Source organism: Ostrea edulis, chromosome 9 (genome assembly GCF_947568905.1).
Source record: "Ostrea edulis chromosome 9, xbOstEdul1.1, whole genome shotgun sequence".
NCBI classification, from domain to species: Eukaryota; Metazoa; Mollusca; class Bivalvia; order Ostreida; family Ostreidae; genus Ostrea; species Ostrea edulis.
The window spans coordinates 17,240,069-17,262,880 of NC_079172.1; the positions used below are offsets into that span (position 1 = coordinate 17,240,069).

At 35.7% G+C, this 22,812-nt stretch overlaps 1 protein-coding gene across 4 annotated transcripts; it reads left to right on the forward strand.

Annotated features, from left to right (window-relative positions):
* Positions 1-1,702: 1,702 nt before the first annotated feature.
* On the forward strand, positions 1,703-20,813 carry LOC125658687 (uncharacterized). 4 transcript variants are annotated; one of them, XM_048890036.2, is made up of 3 exons: positions 1,703-3,296; positions 3,439-3,495; positions 4,666-6,016. In XM_048890036.2, the coding sequence occupies exons 1-3, from the start codon at positions 3,180-3,182 to the stop codon at positions 5,137-5,139; spliced, it is 648 nt and encodes a 215-aa protein (XP_048745993.2). In that variant the 5' UTR covers positions 1,703-3,179; the 3' UTR covers positions 5,140-6,016. The 4 variants fall into 4 exon arrangements, with proteins under 4 accessions (XP_048745993.2, XP_056004650.1, XP_056004651.1 ...); XM_056148675.1 differs by lacking the exons at positions 3,439-3,495; positions 4,666-6,016 and adding exons at positions 18,492-18,548; positions 20,104-20,813 and having other exon boundaries at positions 2,969-3,296; XM_048890038.2 differs by lacking the exons at positions 1,703-3,296; positions 3,439-3,495; positions 4,666-6,016 and adding exons at positions 17,453-18,349; positions 18,492-18,548; positions 20,104-20,813.
* Positions 20,814-22,812: the final 1,999 nt, after the last annotated feature.

Consider the following 22,812-nt stretch of genomic DNA (forward strand, 5'->3'; position numbering starts at 1 on the left):
AGAATTTCTAAAATACATTGCAACAATTTTACTTAATAACTACTAATGGTCATTGGAGTAGGTGCCTCAGTTAAATTAGAACTCTGAAAATCATAAAGGTGTCACCATTCTGAGATAAATGGACTTCATCAACAACAATGGCACACACATTCTCCCTATAGGTCTTTGATCTTAGCATGGTAGATATGGTATGATTTCGTAACAGAGTCTCTGGGTGAGCATAAATGAGATGAAAGTGTCCATGTTGTAGATCATCTAATGAAAGATATTGAGGAATATAAATGTCCAATTGATCATCCTCTTCGTCTCCACTGGGTTTGCCTTCGATATTGTATGTCAGACCCCCTGTGCCTGAAATAACATACTAAATATTTTAGAAATGTTAGTTGATTCTGAATGGGATAGTGGGCTTGTAAACTTATTCGGGTTGAATAATAAGAACATTCAACTTGAACAGTAGCCTTAGATATGTATTGGTTGCACATATCTTCAATATCGAAAAAGATCATTTATTTTACATATGGAAGCTCCAAATAAGTTTTATTTACAGTATATCATATCAATAAATATAACATAACTAATGTACGCAATTATTCAAAACCTGTATTCAAATGATGGGGGTTCGGAAAAATCCCCTGCCTTTCGGGGTGTTTTGAATTAACAAATCAAATTTATTTTTTCTGTTTAAATTCAATAAAGGATATGGTAACTATAAATGAAAGGAACAAAATTGTAATATACCCCCTTCCATGCCCCCCCCCCCCCCCCCCCTGAGCATCCCCCCCACACACATTGTAAAGTCTAAATCCACCACTATAAATCCATTTCAATTAAAGATATCTTTCATTTAAACATGCATTTAAAAATTCCTTTCACTGTGTAGTATTATTTATAAATTTGTGATTTCCCGCGCCTACCCGAGGTTTCAATTTTTTGTTAAACATGTGATGGGTGCGTTAAGACCAATGCGCCTCTAATCAAGATTTCGTTTATGACTACTTCTGTGCTCATATACTTCTTTGCATGAAAGGTGAAGACAACGAACAGTGATCAATCTCATAACTTCTATAAGTAATACAAAGTGAATAGTTGGGCAAACACGGACCCCTGGATATACCAGAGGTGGGATCAGGTGCCTAGGGTGTGTAAGCATCCCCTATCGACCGGTCACACCCGCCGTGAGTTCTATATAGGGAATATATGCTCCCTTTTCGAAATTCTTGAATGTGCAACTCATTTGAAGGTTCTCTTAGGGACTTTAAGTCTAAACGTTTTAAGAAAAACGATCGAGTAATTTCAAAATGATATGCAATCGTCATTTTCTACATAATTTAGAGCCTTTCAAGTGGGTGTCACTTTTTAAAAAAAAAAGTTCTTATAAAAGTTCCTAAGAACAACTGGTCGTAATAGTAAAAGGAGTATTGCAGTTAAAACTCTTCGTGGGGAAAACTCGTCTGAATGAAAATATCGTATGTTAGATGTCATGTGATACAAAGCTAGTAGTTATCTTTTGTACGTAAAGTTTAAAGGGAGAGTGCTTACTTGAAAAGTAAATTGAGAAAAGTCTCAAAGACATAATTTTCTAAAAATACATATACTAGTTTGTCATAGCTTGAGTGCTTTTATACGGAAGGAAAACACAAAACCCAATAAAATAATGCTCACTATGTGGTCGTTATAACAATAGAATACATGTCATTGAGTAAAATGCTGTCTGACGTGTTTCATAACAATTGTTAGGCCTGATTCTGACTACGGATTACTGTGTTTACCTGATCAAGATATAGGACTCACGGTGGATGTGACCGGTCGACAGGAGATGCTTATTCCTCCTATGCACCTGATCCCACCTCTGGTATATCGAGGGGACTGTGCTTGCCCAGCTCTCTATTTTTATTCCTTATAGGAGTCCTGAGATTGATCACTGTTCGTTATCATCACATTTTGATATAATTTTCCCTGGATACTTCATACAGATGTCTGGAGCTAAAAGTGCAATGTATATTCTATATAATCTTACCCTTGTTTCTCACAGTCTTTTTTAATATAAAGAAAATCCTGGTTAAGAGGCTTAAAGTCAATAACATATTCAAAAGAGAAGGACATAATAGTGATCACGACAAAGTGAGTAATTGAAGACTACAAACGATGATACAGGGTGACGTTCAATCAGCTAGATAGAATAAACAGACGTGAGAATAGCTGCTTCGAAGGAATTGGCAAGTCGACAATATCGGCATCACCAGAATGAAGGGGTGCTCATTCCACCAGAAGGAGCTGTATTCCCGGTGGTCCCCCCAGAAACAACAGCTATGTTACCAGACATGTTAAGACTTCCTTTCCTACAGTTCAATTATCCTTTCAGTTATAATCCACCAGCAACTTTCACTCATTTTATACATGCATGTATCTATTTTATCTTTTACATGTCTGCCTACACATCTCTCAACTGATTCGATACGAAAGAACTTGTTCTGCGTATGGTCAGTTATTAAATCGAAGCAGGCTAATAACAAACAAGTTGATGGTGCAGGGGTTCCAACAGTCTCGTTTAAATCAGCATTTCGCAAATTATTTGGTCGTTATAACGATCTAGTCTACCAATACAACCTATCATTGGGTTAGGGTTAGGGTTAGTTAGCATGACGTGTTTCAGGGCGATTGTTTGGCCGTGTATGGCATACTGATTTTGACCACAGATAACTCCACTGTTCGCTATCTTCACCTTTTCATCTTAAAATCCAGAGGGCACAATTACCTTCGCCTTTCATACACGCACACTGTATAAATTGTATGAACTGTATGGAACATAAATATGGAGAGGATGGATCCATTTACAATATACTACCCACTCATTTGTCCGCTGAATAGTTTGCTTAGATTAAACCAAGTATGCTCATACATTTGTATTACTTTTTTGGGGACCACTAAGGTTTTACGGAAGGGGACCTGGATTTCCTATTTTTGCTTTTCCGCAATGAAATGATCTTGTGTTCACATGATGTACCTGCTGTTCTGAACAACTTACAACCTCATATGAATGAATGATCTTCTAGATTAACGTCAATTTTCAAGATGTGCGTCATAAGGTCAAGTGTCGACCTATTTTTAATAATTGGGAACAATCCAAACAACAATACACTTTATAAAATCCGAACGAGGAAGTATATCACTTATCTATGAAAATGGCGAGCAGTAACAGCGGCGATGTAAGCCTGAAGATGAATGATATTCGAAATGAAACTTCGGAGGAAGGCCAAGATACCACACCAAATGAGAGACCGACAAGTTTACGTGTGAGTTATTTTATGTTTGACATAAACTACGCTATCAAAATTGTTCATGGAAACATACAGGTATAAAATGATTGTGTTCATACAATTGCTCATTATATTATTTACTCAGTATGTACTCCGTCGGGTATATGTTGTGTTGTAGATGACCTCACAGTCTAGAGATGTTGTTGATTTCAGACAACCACTTCCATCTCAAGACGTAAGTTCTTACTTAGAAAACTTCTTTTAGATATACAACTGTAGGGTCTAATCATATCAAGTCGTCCACTTCTGCTTCATACTTAGATATTTTATTATTATTTATTATCATTTTATTCACCTTGTATTGAAAGTAGACATTAACGGCAAACTGACAACTCAACTGTATGACAAACGGGATGATTTCAGTTTCTCCATCGTCAACTTCCCATATTTATGTAGCAATATTTCATTATCACCTGCATATGGTGTTTATATATCTCAACTGATTCGATATGCAAGAGCTTGTTCTGCGTATAGTCAGTTTTTAAATCGAGGTAAGCTACTGAAAAACAAGTTAAAGGTACAGGGGTTTCAACAGTCTCGATTGAAGTCAGCATTTCGCAAATTCTATGGTCGTTATAACGATCTAGTTCGTCAATACAACATATCATTGGGTCAAATGCTGTCTGACGTGTTTCATACCGATTGTTAAGCCGTTCTTGGCACATTGATTTTGACTGCGGATAATTCCATTTACCTGATCAGGATATAGGGCTCACGGCGGGTGTGACCGGTCAACAGGGGATGCTTACTCCTCCTAGGCACCTGATCCCACCTCTGGTGTGTCCAGGGGTCCGTGTTTGCCCAACTATCTATTTTGTATTGCTTATAGGAGTTATGAGATTGATCATTGTTCGTTATCTTCACCTTGCATCATACACTTAAAATTTATTCTAAAATTTAGAATTTTCAAAAATTGTAACTAAAAAGTTTTAGTAACCGTGCTTATTTCTGAGTTAATACCAATATGCTAGTTATAAAATTCATATTGTTTAAGATAAATGTATGTTTATATCAAAGTTAAGAGGTGTCAAAACAAACTGACGAAGAATTCTCTGTAAATATCACGATCGACAATCGTATCTTGCGCTTGATATTACATGGGTAGATCTCAGGTTGTGCTATTAATGAGTCATTCAAATGTAGCGACTATTCATTCACCGACAGTTCGGAAGGTGAATGATGCGGATATTTTGGAGGAGATCTTACAATCAGAGGTCGCGTTTGGCGTTACCATAATACAGTACACTCGATGCATTGGTTTGTGCATTTCAATGAAAGCACGTAATGTTTTAATATAAATAAGATACATTTCTTTCCCTTGAATAAATCTTCATGTTTTTCATAGGAAATCGATGGACCACAACAAAAATCGTCCTCTAGAAATCCGTTCGCTGACAGACAGAACTTCGTCCGACAATTATGTGACGCCTCCTTGTTGGCTGCCAATGTTTCACAACTCCGTGCCGTGTTGGACAGAAGTTCGACCGAAAACATTTACTTTTGGCCACTGATTGTTATGATCAGTTTGTCAATTCTCTTGCACATCGGATTTGGAATTCTAATGATTCAGAGATGGAGAAAAGAAAGGGAGGCAGAAATGGAACACAGAAGAAATAGCACTTCAGTTGCAGGCACACCTATTTCTAACGCAAGCATCTTAACAAAAGAAGCAAAAGGAACTCTGTGTTTTTGTTCGCCATGTTTAAGCGTAGAAAAATGCGATGAAATCAGCATGTATGTCATGCTTTTTATTGTCATTTTGAACGTTGGTGTTGCAGGACTGGGTTTATCGGGACCAACAAAAGTTAATGATGGGTAGAAATTAATCGTGTTAACGTTTTACTAGGAAATTAGCGGTCCTTACATCACATTGACACGACTTGCATATACATATACCATTTAATTTGGTGGGGTGGTGACTTTGTCGAAAGGATTGGAATTTCTAAAATTTATTACATTAAATCAATATTTTAGGTTTTTGAAAATCGTCAAATTTACAACTGTTATTTTTCCGTATATCTTAAATTTGTAAACAGTTTACACAACCCCAAAATATCCGCTCATTTACTTGATGTGTTTGTAAATTTGATAATTGTGAAGAATATCTTAATTCATTTCATGTGGAAAAAAAACCCAATACATAACATCATCTGTGTGACTATTATTCACAAATATATCAATCAATAAACATTCATGTTCCGGTCACAGTAACTCAGTGCTAGAGCTTTCGCTTCATAACCGGAATGTCCTGAGTTTGAGCCCCACTCGAGCTATGTAAAGTCAAACGGCATTAATATAGTTATAATGATTGCTCCTTCGCCAAAACTCAATGTTTAAAAAGTCTCAGTCACGTGTGTTTCAAATATGACCATAAAAATGAGTTGAAGTCCCGTGTTTCAGGCGTTGGCATGATAAAGAACCCTCACTCCTAAAGCCCTGAGCGCTAAGCATAGATCTAAATTTGTAGCACATCACCTATAACTGGCGACATCTCTATATGATGAACAAATCTCGAGAGAATGGGAAACAAGCAATCAATCAACAATAAGTTAAAATCCCTTCAATGTTGTCTTGTAATCCTGTGTTTTATCAGTATTTAAAACACCCTATATTTGTTTCACGAAACCTTTAACAATCTACATGAGTGAATAACTTTATGTGTTATCTATCAATTCAATAAACAAATATCTATGTTGTATGATCTTTTATTTTAATTGAAGTACTATTAGTATTCTCTACATAATTTAGGGTTGTTCAAATGGGGTGTATGGTTTTGTTTTTTTCAGAACAAAATCCTAAGATTAACTAGTCTTGAAAGTAATAGGAGTATTGCAGATAAGAACCTTCCTGGGAAAACGCGTCTGAATGAAAATTTCGCATGATGGGTGTCATGTGCTTATCTTTTCACGTGAAGTATAAAGAACGAGTGGTTTTTGAAAAGTAAATTGATGACAACTCTCAAAAAGATATTTTTTAAAAACGATCTAACAAATTTCGGTTAAGAGGCTTCAAGTCAATAGCATTTTCACAAGATAAGTACATGTACATCTTAATGACCCTGACAAAGTGAGTCACTGGAAGTTACAAACGACAATACAGGGCGAAGCTCAACCAGGAAAATTTTATCACTCGCGTAATACAATCTACAATAGAGTCCGATAGACAACTCAAAGAGCTTATGATGGAGCTAGATAGAAAATACAGACAGAGGAATAGTTTCTTCATAGAAATATTGGCAAGTCGACAATATCGGCATCACCAGAAGGAAGGGGCCCTCATCCCAACAGAATGAGGTGTATTTGTTTTTGTTTTTTGAATATTTTTTATTGACCTTCATATTCACAAAAGCAAACAATAACATACACATAAATGTGCATATATACGCATACACACACACACACATGTACACACAGACATGAATACATATACATGTACACATATACACATGCACAGATAATAGATTATTCCAGTTATATCAATGATTAATAATTAATATTAAAGGATGTATATATATATATATATATATATATATATATATATATATATATATATATACAAAAGCACTGAAAAGGCCACGACACTGTTGGTTATTTAAAACTCGAATTTTCGACGCAACCCGCGTTGTTGGGTTTTTGTGTTTTATATATATATCACCTTTTCACTTTTTAAATGTTTTAGATAGAGGGATTTCTCCTCTTTCTGTTGATATGCAGCATTCCGTTACAATCTAATTATAATGACATCAAAAATCCCCATCAAACTTGGTAAAAACTTGCACCGAGTCGTTTGACGTCATGATTTTTGGAAATTTACATTGTATTTCGTTACGTTTTTTTTACTGTTTTAAACGTAATCAAAATGCATGAGTAAAGATTTTTTTTATGATCTAATATATAGGTATACATATATCAACATCCAAACAATTATCTAGATTATGACAGATTCAAAATAGGCTTGTTTTTAAGAGTCTTTTATTCTTCCTGGGCGTCGGATGAGGGAGCGACAACATCCTTATACGGGGCCCTGACTAAAGGTCTAATAAATTTAAACAGGTATTGCATTCTCTCTCTGGTCAAACCAGCTGCGGGGATGACTCTTGGAGGCTGGATGGCATCTAAATCCACGCCTGCTTTCAGCAGTTTTAATTCTGTTCCGGGTGAGTCTGGCACTTCTTTGGCTACAACAATACCGGTAGAAGAATGTGCACATTATATCAGAGAAATGTAAATCATTAGTAAGAGTTTAATTCAGAAAGAGGAAATTATATATGTACCAGTACCTTATTTGAAAATGATTAAAGTATGATTTTTTTGGGTGAGATTGCAAGTCAGCGAATTATAGTCGCCGCAACCCCCCACCCCCCACCACACACACACGCACACAATGTATCCCCTTTCAGGATTTCTTTTAACAGCAAAAAAAAAAAAAAACCCAAAAACCTCGATATGTGGTAACATAATTAACAAGACTTTACAATTCATTTCTTATGTGAAAAAAAACCCGACAACGTTCTTTTAGCGTATTTTACTTGGCTTATCTGTTTGGAAAGCAAAGTGTCTGAATTTTCTAATTCCCTCGAAGGGGATGAAATAGTTGGATGCAAATGTTTTCTAATCCAGCCATTCTCCATCAGCATTACCGAATACAACCACTTCGTTAGATGTCGCGCTTTTTCTGACTACGGATGCTAACTGATCCAATGAATCAACCTCTGACCTTCTGTATAATTTTTTTATGTAAGCAAATCCAGCGTCCACTAAGCTTTTGCCATAGTATGGAACTTGCATGTGCAAATGTATTTGGGAGTGCTTGCCAAAGTAAGTACGCCAACATGAATTTATTTTTGTTTTCCCCTTCAAAGTAAAATTATAATGTTTCTTTAAGAATTGCAAGACTCATAATACATGTGCAACCAAACAACCGTATTTATTATTTCATTACTATTTTTTTATTATTTGATTTCGATTCTAACCTGAAGCGTTATCACAGTGTAAGTGGCATTCTTTTTCACCCAGACCAAAATTCTCAAAACAATAATGAAGTATGGAAATTACGCCAATAGCGCCCTTGACATGTGTTCTGTCCCCCCCCCCCCCCCCCCCCCCCCCAGTGTCGAATCCTCATCTACTAGGAAGTTGATCTGCTTCTTTATACCTACGTAAATTACAAAACCTCTTTCTAAATACCATTTGTACGTCGGAAATTGCAAACGTATCAATATTAAATTGTCTAAATTTAGAAGCATACCCGGTAAGTACATAGAAATAATAGCTACCCTCCATAGCAACTCCAAACAACTGAATCTTTCTAGGGGTAGCAAAATAGAGAGGTCCAACTTGACAAACATGACGGCCTGCAAGTAATCGAAGGTATAATGGACATTGTTAAGCTCTGTTGACATCGGCGAAGCTGGCTGTACCGGGACTGGTTGCTCAGCTACCTCAGTTCTCGCATTAGTGACACACTGGTTATATAACTGTTATTAAAATATCAATTAATTTCAAAGGACTTTTGAATTTTGTTAACCGAAAGTATAAGTCTTTTAAAAAACTACATGTAGTTCTTATAATTAGTAAATACTACAGTATTTTCAACAATGCATACACTTGCTGTAATACAGTATTTTAATACATTTTATAAGATATTTTCACACTTTTAATGGTCTGTGAATTTTCTTTATTTTAGGTACCTGTCGTTCTACTTTCACTTCATTCAAATGTGCACTATATTTGTCTAGAGCAGCTAACTTATCGTTTTCTGTCATGGCCGATTGAATGTGATCTTTGTGTTGTTCACAGACAGGACATACATCAGTCTTGGGTGACATGAATTTTATATTTGGACAGCAACTCTGCCAGATGCCTTTGAACGTCGTTAGCCCTACTGCTGTCTTGTCATTATCGATACAAACATCTTTGTATATTCTGTACAAGGACTGTTTGCTTTCACGGCATGGTAGAAGAATGTGTCCACCGATATTCCTGTTGACTGCTGCCGGCTGAGGCAGACCATGCTCTTCGGCATAATTACATATGAACTGAGCAACATCCCTCAAAACATCAAAACTGTATGCATTCTTAGGCCGCCTATGTTTATTTCCATGAGTTCTTGAAACCAACCCATTTGTGACCAGATGATGTATCACAGATTTCAATGCAAATTCGCCAAGACTATCACGACGTCATGACGTCACAATAGACGTCTCTAAGATAAACAACTTTGTATTCATTATTAATTTGTATTCACCTGAGGATGGATGTTAAAATTCAAAAAGCGCTAGTGATTTAAATATATTTTGGAACTGTATATTTTCCTGCTTTTTTATTGAATTATATATATATATACAAAGCACTAAAATGACCAACGACACGAACAACCAGATTGTCAAATTTTCGGGACGACCCGTCCCTTCTTCAGGACAAACGAAAAGAATTACATAATGTGGCCAATATCAACAGAGCATAATAACAAAAACTACATATAAATACATCTAACACTACAACTACACTAATCTACAAACGTTTTTACAACGCAGACTACATGTTTTTGGTCTTTAGGCTTGCCAATCAATGTTAAAAGTGGAGCGAATTAGGACATGCCTTATTTGTCCAAAGAGCTGATCCAAAATCTTTTTTCACATATGAAAGTAGTGTATATATATATATATATATATATATATATATATATATATATATATATATAAACTTTAAACATGCACTTTGTTGAAATATTTTGACCGTGTCACCGGTCTTCTTCAGTCGTGTTTATATCTCATAGCAACGTAACGCACGACTACATACGCGAAAGTACTATGACGTCACAGTAAGTATTATAAACGTCAAAGTTGATATTGCGCGAAAAACGAATGAGAAAGGTAAGAGTCGTAATAATAAAATGAACAATACTCACCCGACCTCGTGGACACATCCTAAAATATGACTTTGAGTACAATTAAATATTTGGTATTAGTAATGAAACAGAATTTTAGAAATGTTTGTTCACAAAGCAGTCAACTACTGGCCTGAGTGAATACAAACAAGAAATATTACAGTAAGTAGCTAATCGTAAATACATCAATATTGTTATAATCAGTTAGTACAACACGTTCTATGCATACAAGTCTTACAAGACATTAATTATTAAAGACAAAAATGTTCCCTTCTGTTTATTCCGTGTGGTACATAAGTATTTAATTTTTTCTTCCATAAATTTTCTCTAAAGCGACGATAAATGTCATCTTTGTAAAGTTTTTCTATTCCTATTATAGAATAATCGTCAATACTATGAGAATCCTTATAGAAATGAATAGCAACAGGGTCATCAGTTTCTCGTCTAATAATAATTTAATAATAATAATAATAATAATGTCTTTAATAATTGATGTCTTGTAAGACTTGTATGCAAAATGAGCATCACTGAAGAGACATTATTTGTCGAAATGCGCATCTGGTGCATCAAAATTGGTACCGTATAAGTTTTACATTAGAGATAAGAGTTTGAAAGAAAGGAAGAAAGTCATTTAAAGAGATGCAAGACATGGAGAGAAACAGGGCTTTTCATAGCTTATGATGAATGTTCAATTTTTTGTTAGGCATTTTTCAAACAATTTTTCAGTAAAATAAATTTTTCAACATATAGTCGACTAATATCATTCTTTTTTAGGGTCTCAAAGCTCAACCTCTTTGAAGGGGTAAACTTCTTTGTATAAATATAACATTTAATTATTAGAATTATAAGATTTTCTAGACGCTGTAATCTAACATTATTTAATTTACCAAACAAAATTGAATTTCTGCTTGTGTTTATATCAATATCTAATGTAGACTTTAAACAATGTACTACCTCAAACCAAAGATCTTTTATTTAAACCATCTGAAAACAAATGATCTAATGTCATTTATTTTCAGAAGTTTGGTATTTTTTTTCTTTGAGATAAGGACATGTATAATGTCTCATAGAAAGTTTTCGTGTGGTTCAAGATTTCCGACTGGTTTGTTATGACTGTAACATCATTTAGCATTAATTTTGGAATTTGTTTACTTATATAGTTTCTAGATTCTAATTTACAGAAATATTTTCTTGGTTTTTCACCTTCCTCTATCCATCTGCCTCTTGATCTTATATAATTACCTTTAAGTGTTTGAGCTCTAATTTCCTCCAGATTTGTCTGTTTTTCCTCTAAACTTTCAAGGATTCTTCATTAAAAATTTCTTCCAAAGTTTTATTTCATTTTTTATATTATTTTGTGTTTCCTTTTGTTTTGTTTTTCTTATAGGTACTATAAGATATTGTTTTTCCTCTAATATTCATTAGAAGTGTGTTTAACATAAGTGGTCAGTGACCCGACATTCTATTTCAGCATCATTCACCTCATTTACATTTTCCAATTGGTAGACATGGGCCGCATATTGCATTTTTGTTTCCTTAATTTTGGATTGTACTGAATTTACATATTCTATGTCTTTTATAGGGGAGTTGTTGAATTTCCAGAATCCCTTTCCGTGTTTAAAGTCTGTTAATTTTAAGGTCAAGACTACTTGTGTGTGATCAGATCTGTAACTGTTTTCATGGTCAACAGCATGCATAAAAGGAGTTAAAGATTCCGATATGAGGATAAAGTCAAGTCTAGTTTGCTAGATGGGATTTCTTTTTCTCCCAGTGTAGTCAGGATTTAAGACACGACAAAGGTCACATACGTTTTGATACTTCATGATATGTCAGCATTTCGCAAATTCTATGGTCGTTATAACGATCTAGTTCGTCAATACAACATATCATTGGGTCAAATGCTGTCTGACGTGTTTCATACCGATTGTTAAGCCGTTCTTGGCACACTGATTTTGACTGCGGATAACTCCGTTTACCTGATCAGGATATAGGGCTCACGGCGGGTGTGACCGGTCAACAGGGGATGCTTACTCCTCCTAGGCACCTGATCCCACCTCTGGTGTGTCCAGGGGTCCGTGTTTGCCCAACTATCTATTTTGTATTGCTTAAGGAGTTATGAGATTGATCACTGTTCGTTATCTTCACCTTGCATGGATAAGTTCTATACGGGCTTTGAGGTTGTTTAAGTATTTGTAGTTCATTGTGTGTAATTTCCTATCCATCACTAAGTTTAAGTCTCTTGCCATAATGATGTTCTGATCATTCGATAATGGTTCTAGTTTTTTAAAAAGGTTACAGTAGAAATGGGGTTGATCCGCATTTGGGCCATAGACATTTATCAATGTAAATTGGGTTTTCTTCAGTTATGATTTCTGCAATTATGAAGTTTCCTTCATTGTCTTTTTTATTTGAAATTCAAAATTATTTTTCAAAAGGATGAGCAGGAGCTTGTTCTTCGTATAGTCAGTTTTTCAATCGAGGTAAGCTACTGACAAACAAGTTGATGGTACAGGAGTTTTAACAGTCTCGATTGAAGTCAGCATTTTGCAAATTCTATGATCGTTATAGCGATCTAGTTCGTCAATACAACCTACCATTTGATATAATCATATATGTTAATATATATGCAGGAGATCAGTCCTCGTTTTTCATAATGATAATGATACGAATGTTTATATATATATATATATATATATATATATATATATATATATATATATACATGTATGTATATGTATATATATATATATATATATATATATATATACAATGATTTCTGCAATTATGAAGTTTCCTTCATTGTGTATCACTGTGTTTTTTTATTTGAAATTCAAAATTATTTTTCAAAAGGATGAGCAGGAGCTTGTTCTTCGTATAGTCAGTTTTTCAATCGAGGTATATATATATATATATATATATATAAACCACTAAAATGACCAACGGCACGAACAACCAGATTGTCAAATTTTCGGGTCTTCAGGACAAACGAAAAGAATTACATAATGTGGCCAATATCAACAGAGCATAATAACAACAAGAGGCCCATGGGCCAGATCGCTCACCTGAGTCACCTTGGTCCATATCAGAAGATTTTCCATATCTATTTGCATGTAAAACCGTACTCTCTATTATGGCCCCAAACCTACCCCTGGAGGCCATGGTTTTTGCAAACTTGAATCTACACTATGTCAGAAAGCTTTCATGTAAATGTGAACATCTTTGGCCCAATGGTTCTTGAGAAGAAGATTTTTAAAGATTTTCCCTATATATTTGTATGTAAAACTTTGACCCCCTATTGTGGCCCCATCCTACCCCAGGGGGCCATGATTTTAACAAACCTGAATCTGCACTATATCAGAAAGCTTTCATATAAATCTCAGCTTTTCTGGCTTAGTGGTTCTGGGAAGATTTTTAAAGATTTTTCCTATATATTTGTTTGTAAAACTTTGACCCCCTATTGTGGCACCATCCGACCCCTGGGGGCCATGATCTTAACAATTTATAATCTGCACTATATCAGGAAGCTTTCATATAAATCTCAGCTTTTCTGGCTCAGTGGTTCTTGAGAAGAAGATTTTAAAAGATTTTTCCTATAAATTTGTATGTAAAACTTTGATGCCCCCCTTGAGGCTCCATCCAATCCCCGGGGTCCATGATTTTAACAAACTTGAATCTGCACTATATCCAAAAAAAAAAAACGAAAAAAAAAACCAAACAACAAAAAAAAAACTTTGACCCCCTATTGTGGCCCCATCCGATCCCCGGAGGCCATGATTTTAACAATTTAGAATCTGTACTATATCAGGAAGCTTTTATATAAATCTCAGTTTTTCTGGCTCAGTGGTTCTTGGGAAGAAGATTTTTAAAGATTTTTCCTATATATTTGTATGTAAAACTTTGACCCCCTATTGTGGCCCCATCCGACCCCCGGGGGCCATGATTTTAACAATTTAGAATATGTACTATATCAGGAAGCTTTCATATAAATCTCAGCTTTTCTGGCTCAGTGGTTCTTGGGAGGAAGATTTTTAAAGATTTTTCCTATATATTTGTATGTAAAACTTTGATCCCCTATTGTGGCCCCATCCTACCCCAGGGGGCCATGATTTTAACAATTTAGAATTTGCATTATATAAGGAAGCTTTCATATAAATCTCAACTTTTCTGGCTCAGTGGTTCTTGAGAAGAAGATTTTTAAAGATTTTCCCTATATATTTGTATGTAAAATTTTGATCCCCTACAATAGGGGATCAAAATTTTACATCCGACCCCCGGGGGCCATGATTTTAACAATTTACAATCTGCATTATATAAGGAAGCTTTCATATAAATCTCAGCTTTTCTGGCTCAGTGGTTCTTGAGAAGAAGATTTTTTAATGACCCTTCCCTATTTTTACGTTTTCTTGATTATCTCCCCTTGGAAGGTGGCCTGGTCCTTTATTTTAACAATTTAGAATTCCCTTTACCTAAGGATGTTTTGTGCCAACTTTGGTTGAAATTGGCCCAGTGGTTGTTGAGAAGAAGTTGAAAATGTGAAAAGTTTACAGACAGACAGACGGACGGACAGACGGACGGACGCCGGAATACGGGTGATCAGAAAAGCTCACTTGAGCTTTGAGCTCAGGTGAGCTAAAAACTACATATAAATACATCTAGCCCTACAACTACATCAATCTACAAACGTATTTACAACGCAGACTACATGTTTTTTGTCTTTAAGCTAGCCAATCAATGTTAAAAGTGGAGCGAATTAGGACATACCTTATTCGTACAAAGAGCTGATCCAAAATCTTTATTTTATTTTTATTTTTATTTTGGATCAGCTCTTTGAACGAATAAGGCATTTCCAAATTTGCTCCACTTTTAACATTGATTGGCAGACCAAAAACATGTAGTCTGCATTGTAAATACCTTTGTAGATCGTTGAACTTACGATATCGTTGTAGGTCGTTGAACTCACGACCTGCGAAATCAAATCTCGTAGCAGCATGTAACCAGCGCGCTAGACCGCTCGACCATCTAGGCAAGTCACAAAACTTGCTTTCGATGACGATGGAATTCTCGCCACGCTGTCACACGCTACACGGTCATTAAGAATAGAAATGGGATACAGCTATTTAACTTACATTTAAGAGGATCATACATGATACACATTGCATTCGAAATATTTTATATAAAGCACAGAAATAGCAATGAACTCTTAAATGAATATTACTGAGCGCGCTAGACCGCTCGACCATCTAGGCAAGTCACAAAACTAGCTTTCGATGACGACGGAATTCTCACCCTACACGGTCATTTATATATATATATATATATATATATATATATATATATATATATACGTATAGGAGAGCACTTTCATTACAAGAGCAGTCCTCCATTTCCATGACCTTACAATGAAAAAATGTTATGTACGTTAATATATATGTAGGAGACCGGTCCTCCGTTTCCATTACAAGCAATAAACAAATGTTAAATATGTTAATATACAAGTAGGAGAGCAGTCCTCTGTTTCCATGACAACCGGTGACCAAATGTTAAATATGTTGATGTACATGTACGAGAGCAATCTTCCGTTTCCATGACAACCGATGACCAAATGTTAAATATGTTAAAGACATGTACGAGAGCAGTCCTCCGTTTCCATGACAGTCGATAAATGAACGTTATATATGTTAATATACAGGTAGGAGAGCAGTCCTTCGTTTCCATGACAACCAATGATCAAATGTTAAATATGTTAATTTACATGTAGGAAAACAGTCCTCCGTTTCCATGACAACCAATAATCAAATGTTATATATGTTAATATACATATAGAAGAGCAGTCCTCTGTAAGCAAATAACAGCCATACGATAATTAACTTAAATACCCAAAGTGCAGTCTTCCATTCTTTAATATATATTCTAGAATTACTGTTAAATTATTCAAGTGCAAAAATGCCTTCCGATCTAGGTGAAAATAAAAATTTAGGATATTTGAACTTCCAAAACTCTATGATGTAAGGTGAAGACAACGAACAGTGATCAATCTCATAACTCCTTAAGCAATACAAAATAGATAGTTGGGAAAACACGGACCCCTGGACACACCAGAGATGGGATCAGGTGCCTAGGAGGAGTAAGCATCCCCTGTTGACCGGTCACACCCGCCGTGAGCCCTATATCCTGATCAGGTAAACGGAGTTATCCGCAGTCAAAATCAGTGTGCCAAGAACGGCTTAATAATCAGTATAAAACACGTCAGACAGCATTTGATCCAATGCGAGGTTGTATTGACGAACTAGATCGTTATAACGACCATAGAATTTGCGAAATGCTGACTTCAATCGAGACTGTTGAAACCCCTGCACCATCAACTTGTTTGTCAGTAGCTTACCTCGATTTAAAACTGACTATACGCAGAAGAAGCTCTTGCATATCAAATCATTTGAGATATATAAACATCATATGCAGGTGATAATGAAATATTGCTACAAAAATATGGGAAGTTGACGATGAAGAAGCTGAAATCATCCCTTTTGTTATAAAGTTGAGTTGATAGTTTGCCGTTAATCTCTCATGACTTTGTATACTACTAAGCTCTGTACTCATGTATTTTTATATCCTAGGTTTTGCGTGACACTCTTTTAAATGTTGTTTTGGGGATTTTGGGGTTTAAAACGTTTTAAGACAAACGATCGAGTCATTTCAAATTAATATGCAGTCATCATTCTCTGCATATTTTAGGGTTGTTCAAATGGGGTGTATGGTTATTTTAAACAAAATCCTAAGATTAAATAGTCTTGAAAGTAGAGGGAGTATTGCAGCTAAGAACCTTCCTGGAAAAACTTATCTGAATGAAAATTTCGTATGTTGGGTGTCATGTGCTTATCTTTTCACGTGAAGTTTAAAGAACGAGTGGTCTTTGAAAAGTAAATTGATGACAATTCCCAATAAGATATCATTTTTTAAAAATGCTGGTTTGTCATAGCGTACATACTTTTATGCGGAAGAAAAACACAAACCGATCAAAATCATTTTCACTTGATATCATGTGAAATAACCAGTGGTTTTATTTCCTGGATACTTTATATACATGCATGAAGCTACGAGTGTATTGTCTATCTCATATCATATAAACCTTGTAATGTCACAACCCCATCTGACAAATCTCAGTTAAGAGGCTTCATGTCAATAGCATCTTTAGAAGGTAAGCACATGTACATCTTAATGATCCTGACAAACGACAATACAGGGTGAAGCTAAATCAGGAAACCTTTATTACGCACGTAATACAATCTACAATAGAGTCCGATAGAAAAATCAAAGACCAGGGGCTTCGAAGAAATATTAGCAAGTCGACAATATCGGCATCACCAGACGGAAGGAGTGCTCATCCCACCAGAAGGAGGGGTATTCGCGGTGGTTCCCCAGAAACAGCAGCTATGTTACCTAACCTGTTAAGACTTGTTTTCCTACAGTTTAATTATCCTTTCAGTTATAATCCATCAGTACCTTTCATGCATATATCTCATTTTAAACATGCATGTGTCTATTTTATCTTTCACATGTCTACCTATACAACCACACCGTATAAATCGTATGAACTGTATGGGACAGAGAGATGGCCAGGGTGGATCCATTTTCAATATACATGTACACTACTATTAAACGCATATGACTACTTCATAAAGTTTTTCTCATTACCTTTACGTATTCATTTGTCCGCTGACTAGCTTGCTTAGATCAAACCAAGTATACATCAATTTTTATTACTTATTTGGGGGGCCAAACCACTAAAGTTCTACGTGAGGGGACCTTGAGTTTGTATTTTTGTGTTCACGTAATTTAATAATATTGTGTTCATCGTGAAAACTTTCCTATACCCATACTGTTATGAACAACTTATAACCTTAAAATAATATAAGATTTTCCAGATATGCGTCATAATGTCAAGTGACACCATTCATAGTTGACCTATTTTTAAACATTGGGACTTCCCAAACAAAAATTCGAACGAGAAAGCATACCATTTATCTGTCAAAATGTCAAGCAGTAACAACGGCGATGTAAGTCTGGAAATGAATGATGTTGTAAATGAAACTTCAGAGGAAGGCCAAGATACCACACCAAATGGGAGACCGACAAGTTTACGTGTGAGTAATTTTATGTTTGACATAAACTACGCTATCAAAATTGTTCATGGAAACATACATGTATAAAATGATTGTGTTCATACAATTGCTCATTATATTATTTACTCAGTATGTACTCCATCGGGTATATGTTGTGTTGTAGATGACCTCACCCTCTAGAGACGTTGTTGATTTCAGACAACCAGTTCCATCTCAAGACGTAAGTTCTTACTTAGATTCAAACCAACTAATTGTTTTAGATATACAACTGTAGCGTCTAAACATATACACTTTTAAAATTCATTCTAGAATTTAGCATTTCAAAAAATTGTAACTATGTTCATAATTTTTAGCAACCGCGCTTATTTTTTAGTCAACATCAATACACTAGTTTATGGCTTCTTATTACTTCAGATAAATGTATGTTTATATCAAAGTTATGAAGTGTCTACTACTACCTTGTGCTTTGAAATCTCTGGTTGTGCCATTCATGAAAGGTCATTAAAATATAGCGACCATTCATTCACCAATAAGGTGAATGTCGCAGGTCTTTTCGGATGAGATTAGCTTTAGACAGAGTTAATATCCCAGTCAATGGGATGGGTGTATATGAATTACCTTACTAATACAAAAACCTGCACCGAGAAAATATTTAGATATATCGACGGCGTTTTATCTAATAACAATAATAATTTTCATTCATATGTCGATTCGATATACCCCAGTGAACTCGAAATAAAACACCACAGAGTCCCCCACGCCTACTTCATACTCATTTTATTGAAAATAAATATTAACGGCAAACTAACGACTCAACTTTATGACAGACGGGATGATTTCAGCTTCTCCATCGTCAATATTTTGCTCCTTACCGAGAATTTCTCTTAAGTAGTAATATTTCATTATCAACTGCATATGGTATTTATTTTTCTCAACTGATTCAATACATAAGAGATTGTTCTGCATATGATAAGTTTTTAAAAGCTACTGACAATTAAGTTGATGTTGCAGGAGTTTCAACAGTCTAACTGGAGTTAGCATTTCGCAAATTCTATGGTCGTTTTAACAATCTAGATGCCACTACGACCTTGTCATTGGGTCGAATGCTGTCTGAGGTGTTTCATGCCAATTGTTTGATCGTTCATGGTACATTGGTTTTGACTACGGATGCCTCGTTTACCTGATCAGGATATAGGGCTCACGGCGGGTGTGACCAATTGACAAGGGATACTTACTCCTCTTTGGCACTTGATCCCACCTCTGGTATATCCAGGGATCCGTGCTTGCCCAGCTCTATTTGTATTCCTTATAGGAGTTATGAATTTGATCACTGTTCGTTATCTCCACCATTTCAGGGTCCTTCGTGGCGAAGTGGTTATAGCATCGCGCTCAAAATCACACGGCCTCTCACTTCTGGTCGGCACGGGTTCGAATCCCGCTCGCACCGGTAAGCGAGAAAGTTTCCTAGTTTACTTGCGGAAGGTGGGTGGTCTCTTCCCAGGTACAATTTATCTGAATTCTCTCTTCCACCAATAAAAACTGGGCGCCACCAGATAACTGAAAAATTGTTAAATGTGGCGGAAAACATCAATCAATCAATCTTCACCTTTTCATCTTAAAACCCAGAGGTCGCAGTGGGCATTGGCCTGATAAAGTCCACTCGCTGGATTAACTTTGTGTATTGAAATGAAAGCTAGTAATGTTCAAATATGAATAAAATACATCTCTTTCCTTTGAACGTCGAACAGCATCATTTAATCAACATTTTTTCATAGGAAATCGATGGACAACAACCAAAATCGTCCTCTAGAAATCCGTTCGCTGACAGACAGAACTACGTCCGACAATTATGTGACGCCTCCTTGTTGGCCGCCAATGTTTCACAACTCCGTGCCGTGTTGGACGGAATATCGGAATCGGCCGAAAACATTTTCTTTTGGCCACTGATTGTTATGATCAGTTTGTCAATTCTCATGCACATCGGATTTGGAATTCTAATGATTAAGAGGTGGGGAAAAGAAAGGGAGGCAGAAATGGAACACAGAAGAAATAACAGCTCGGTTGCAGGCACACCTACTTCTAACGCAAGCATCTTAACAAAAGAAGCAAAAGGAACTCTGTGCTTTTGTTCGCCATGTTTAAGCGTAGAAAAATGCGATGAAATAAGCATGTATGTTATGCTTTTCATCGTCCTTTTGAATGTTGGTATTGCAGGACTGGGTCTATCGGGACCAACAAAGGTTAAAGATGGGTAGAGATTACCCATGTTGACGTTTTACTAGGAAATTAGCGATCCATAAATTACGTGGATGCGACTCATTACGTATATCCTGTAGTGGATTATTTTGGTGGGGTGGTGAATTTGACGATAGGACTGAAATTTTCAAAATAATCATCACTAGATCTACGCAAAACCTTTTGAAATCTACATGAGTGAATAGATTTATGTGCTATTTATTATTTCAATAAACAAATATATGTGGTATATGATAGTTTATGATAATCAAAGTACATGAGAATATTAATTGGCGGAAGTATGTTTTTTAGTACAAACTTGTTACCTGAAAATCAAAAGTAGACACACACTCTTTAAGAGCAACTACTGTCTCAAGTCTACTTACTGTCTAATGCTTTCTGAAGACAATGAGCAAGCAATATATTTTCATATTGTTCTACTTTGACACAATAATTAATATGAGTCATCTTGTTTCTAGTGACAAATACTGTGTCAATGCTAGATATCCTAACTATCAAGCACGAGGGTTTTCAAATATTAAGCAGACAACAATTGGTCTACAGACGGAACAAGATTGTGGTCTAAAGCAACGTTTCTTGTATAAAGGGGACATAAAATAGTTCCTACATGGGTTTTAAGAAAATATTAAACGCATCTAAATGTGATATTCTTCAAATAAATAGGAAGACTAATTGTGTTCTTTTTATACGGTGGTTATTCATAGCCAATAGATTATAAGGGCCTATACTATACTTGTATGTACAACGGGGTCCCAGCGACGGCATTTTGCAGGCAGAACATCAAGACATCATTGAAATTAAATCTGTATGATTCTAAGCAATGTTTGAAGCATTTTAACGAGTTTTTGCCACATACGCGAAGATGCAATCACTCATACTGAGCTTATGGTACATTCCACGATTCATAAATATTCATAAGACACCAGCGTTGTAATCAACAAGTAAATCACACTGCTGTTCATTCATCTAGAGCGCGATCTGTTCTGATACTGGTTTTCATATAGTCTCGCTTTCCCCCAGACTCTCGCTCTCGAGACTTTGCACGAGCAAGAGTCTGATACGATTCCTATTTTAATTTTGAGACTAGTAGAGGGCGTAAAACCAAAACAATAACAATGGCTTCCCCTGATAAGGATACATACGTTTTTTGTTAGTTACAAAGCAAGAAGAGATATTTATTGTTTGATGAATCAAAATGTCTTTCAGTATTGATAACTGAAGGTCTTTCAGTTGAAAATTCAAATTTCGCCTCTGTAAACAAATTTTGACAGTTCCTTCTAACTTCAGTTCCTCTCCGTTTCTCTATCAGCCAGTCAGAAACAATACCGATTTCTCGGTTCGAAATCACAAAAATAGAATAGGAATCGTACATAATTATGTCCAAAAATTTTCAGATATATCTATATCATGTTTTGTCAGAAATCAGCAGTTGCAGGGTGCGTGGCCCTGGACCCACTATGGGCTTCGAGGCAGCCCAATTTGTACTTCCCCTGCTGAATTCGCCTCTGCTATTCCCAAGCTATCTTTAATTCAGCCATCCCAGACTTACTTATATAACACCCACAAATCCAGATTTTTTATCTTGCACCTGATCCCACCTCTGGTGTTTGCCCAACTCTCTATTTATGAGATTGATCATTTTTCGTTATTTTGACCTTTGATCTAAGAAAGGGGGTGTTATGACTTACACTAGGGGTTCACAATTTGGTGTCCTTTGTGAAATTTTGAGGAGAAAATATAGCTTAAAATTCTAAGTTATGTTCAACTGTTAGAATTTTCATTTCAAGTCATGATCAATTTAGAATTTTGCCCTACTGGAATAATTGTGACTGTACTACAAAGAAAAAACACTTCTTTCAAAGTTTGTAATATAAGTAACTAATTTATTTATTTATAATTCTCAGACATTATGTAAACAATTAGTTAAAAGAAAAAGTGAAGATAACGAGCAATGACCAATCTCATAAATCCTATAATGAATAAAAAATAGAGTTGGGCAAGCACGGACCCCTGGATATACCAGAGGTGGGATCAGGTGTCTAGAAGGAGTAAGCATACCCTGTCGACCGGTCACACCCGCCGTGAGTCCTATATCTTGATCAGAAAAACGGAGTAATCTGTAATCAGAATCAATATGCCAAGAACGACCTAACAATCGGCATGAAACACGTCAGACAGCATTTGACCCAATGATAGGTTGTATTGGCAAACTAGATCGTTATAAAGAC

Coding starts and splice junctions, on each gene's coding strand:
- LOC125658687 (XM_056148675.1), top strand. CDS start 3,180: ATGAAAATGGCGAGCAGTAACAGCGGCGATGTAAGCCTGAAGATGAAT. Junction 3,297..18,491: donor AGAGACCGACAAGTTTACGT/GTGAGTTATTTT, acceptor GTTGTGTTGTAG/ATGACCTCACCCTCTAGAGA. Junction 18,549..20,103: donor AACCAGTTCCATCTCAAGAC/GTAAGTTCTTAC, acceptor ATTTTTTCATAG/GAAATCGATGGACAACAACC.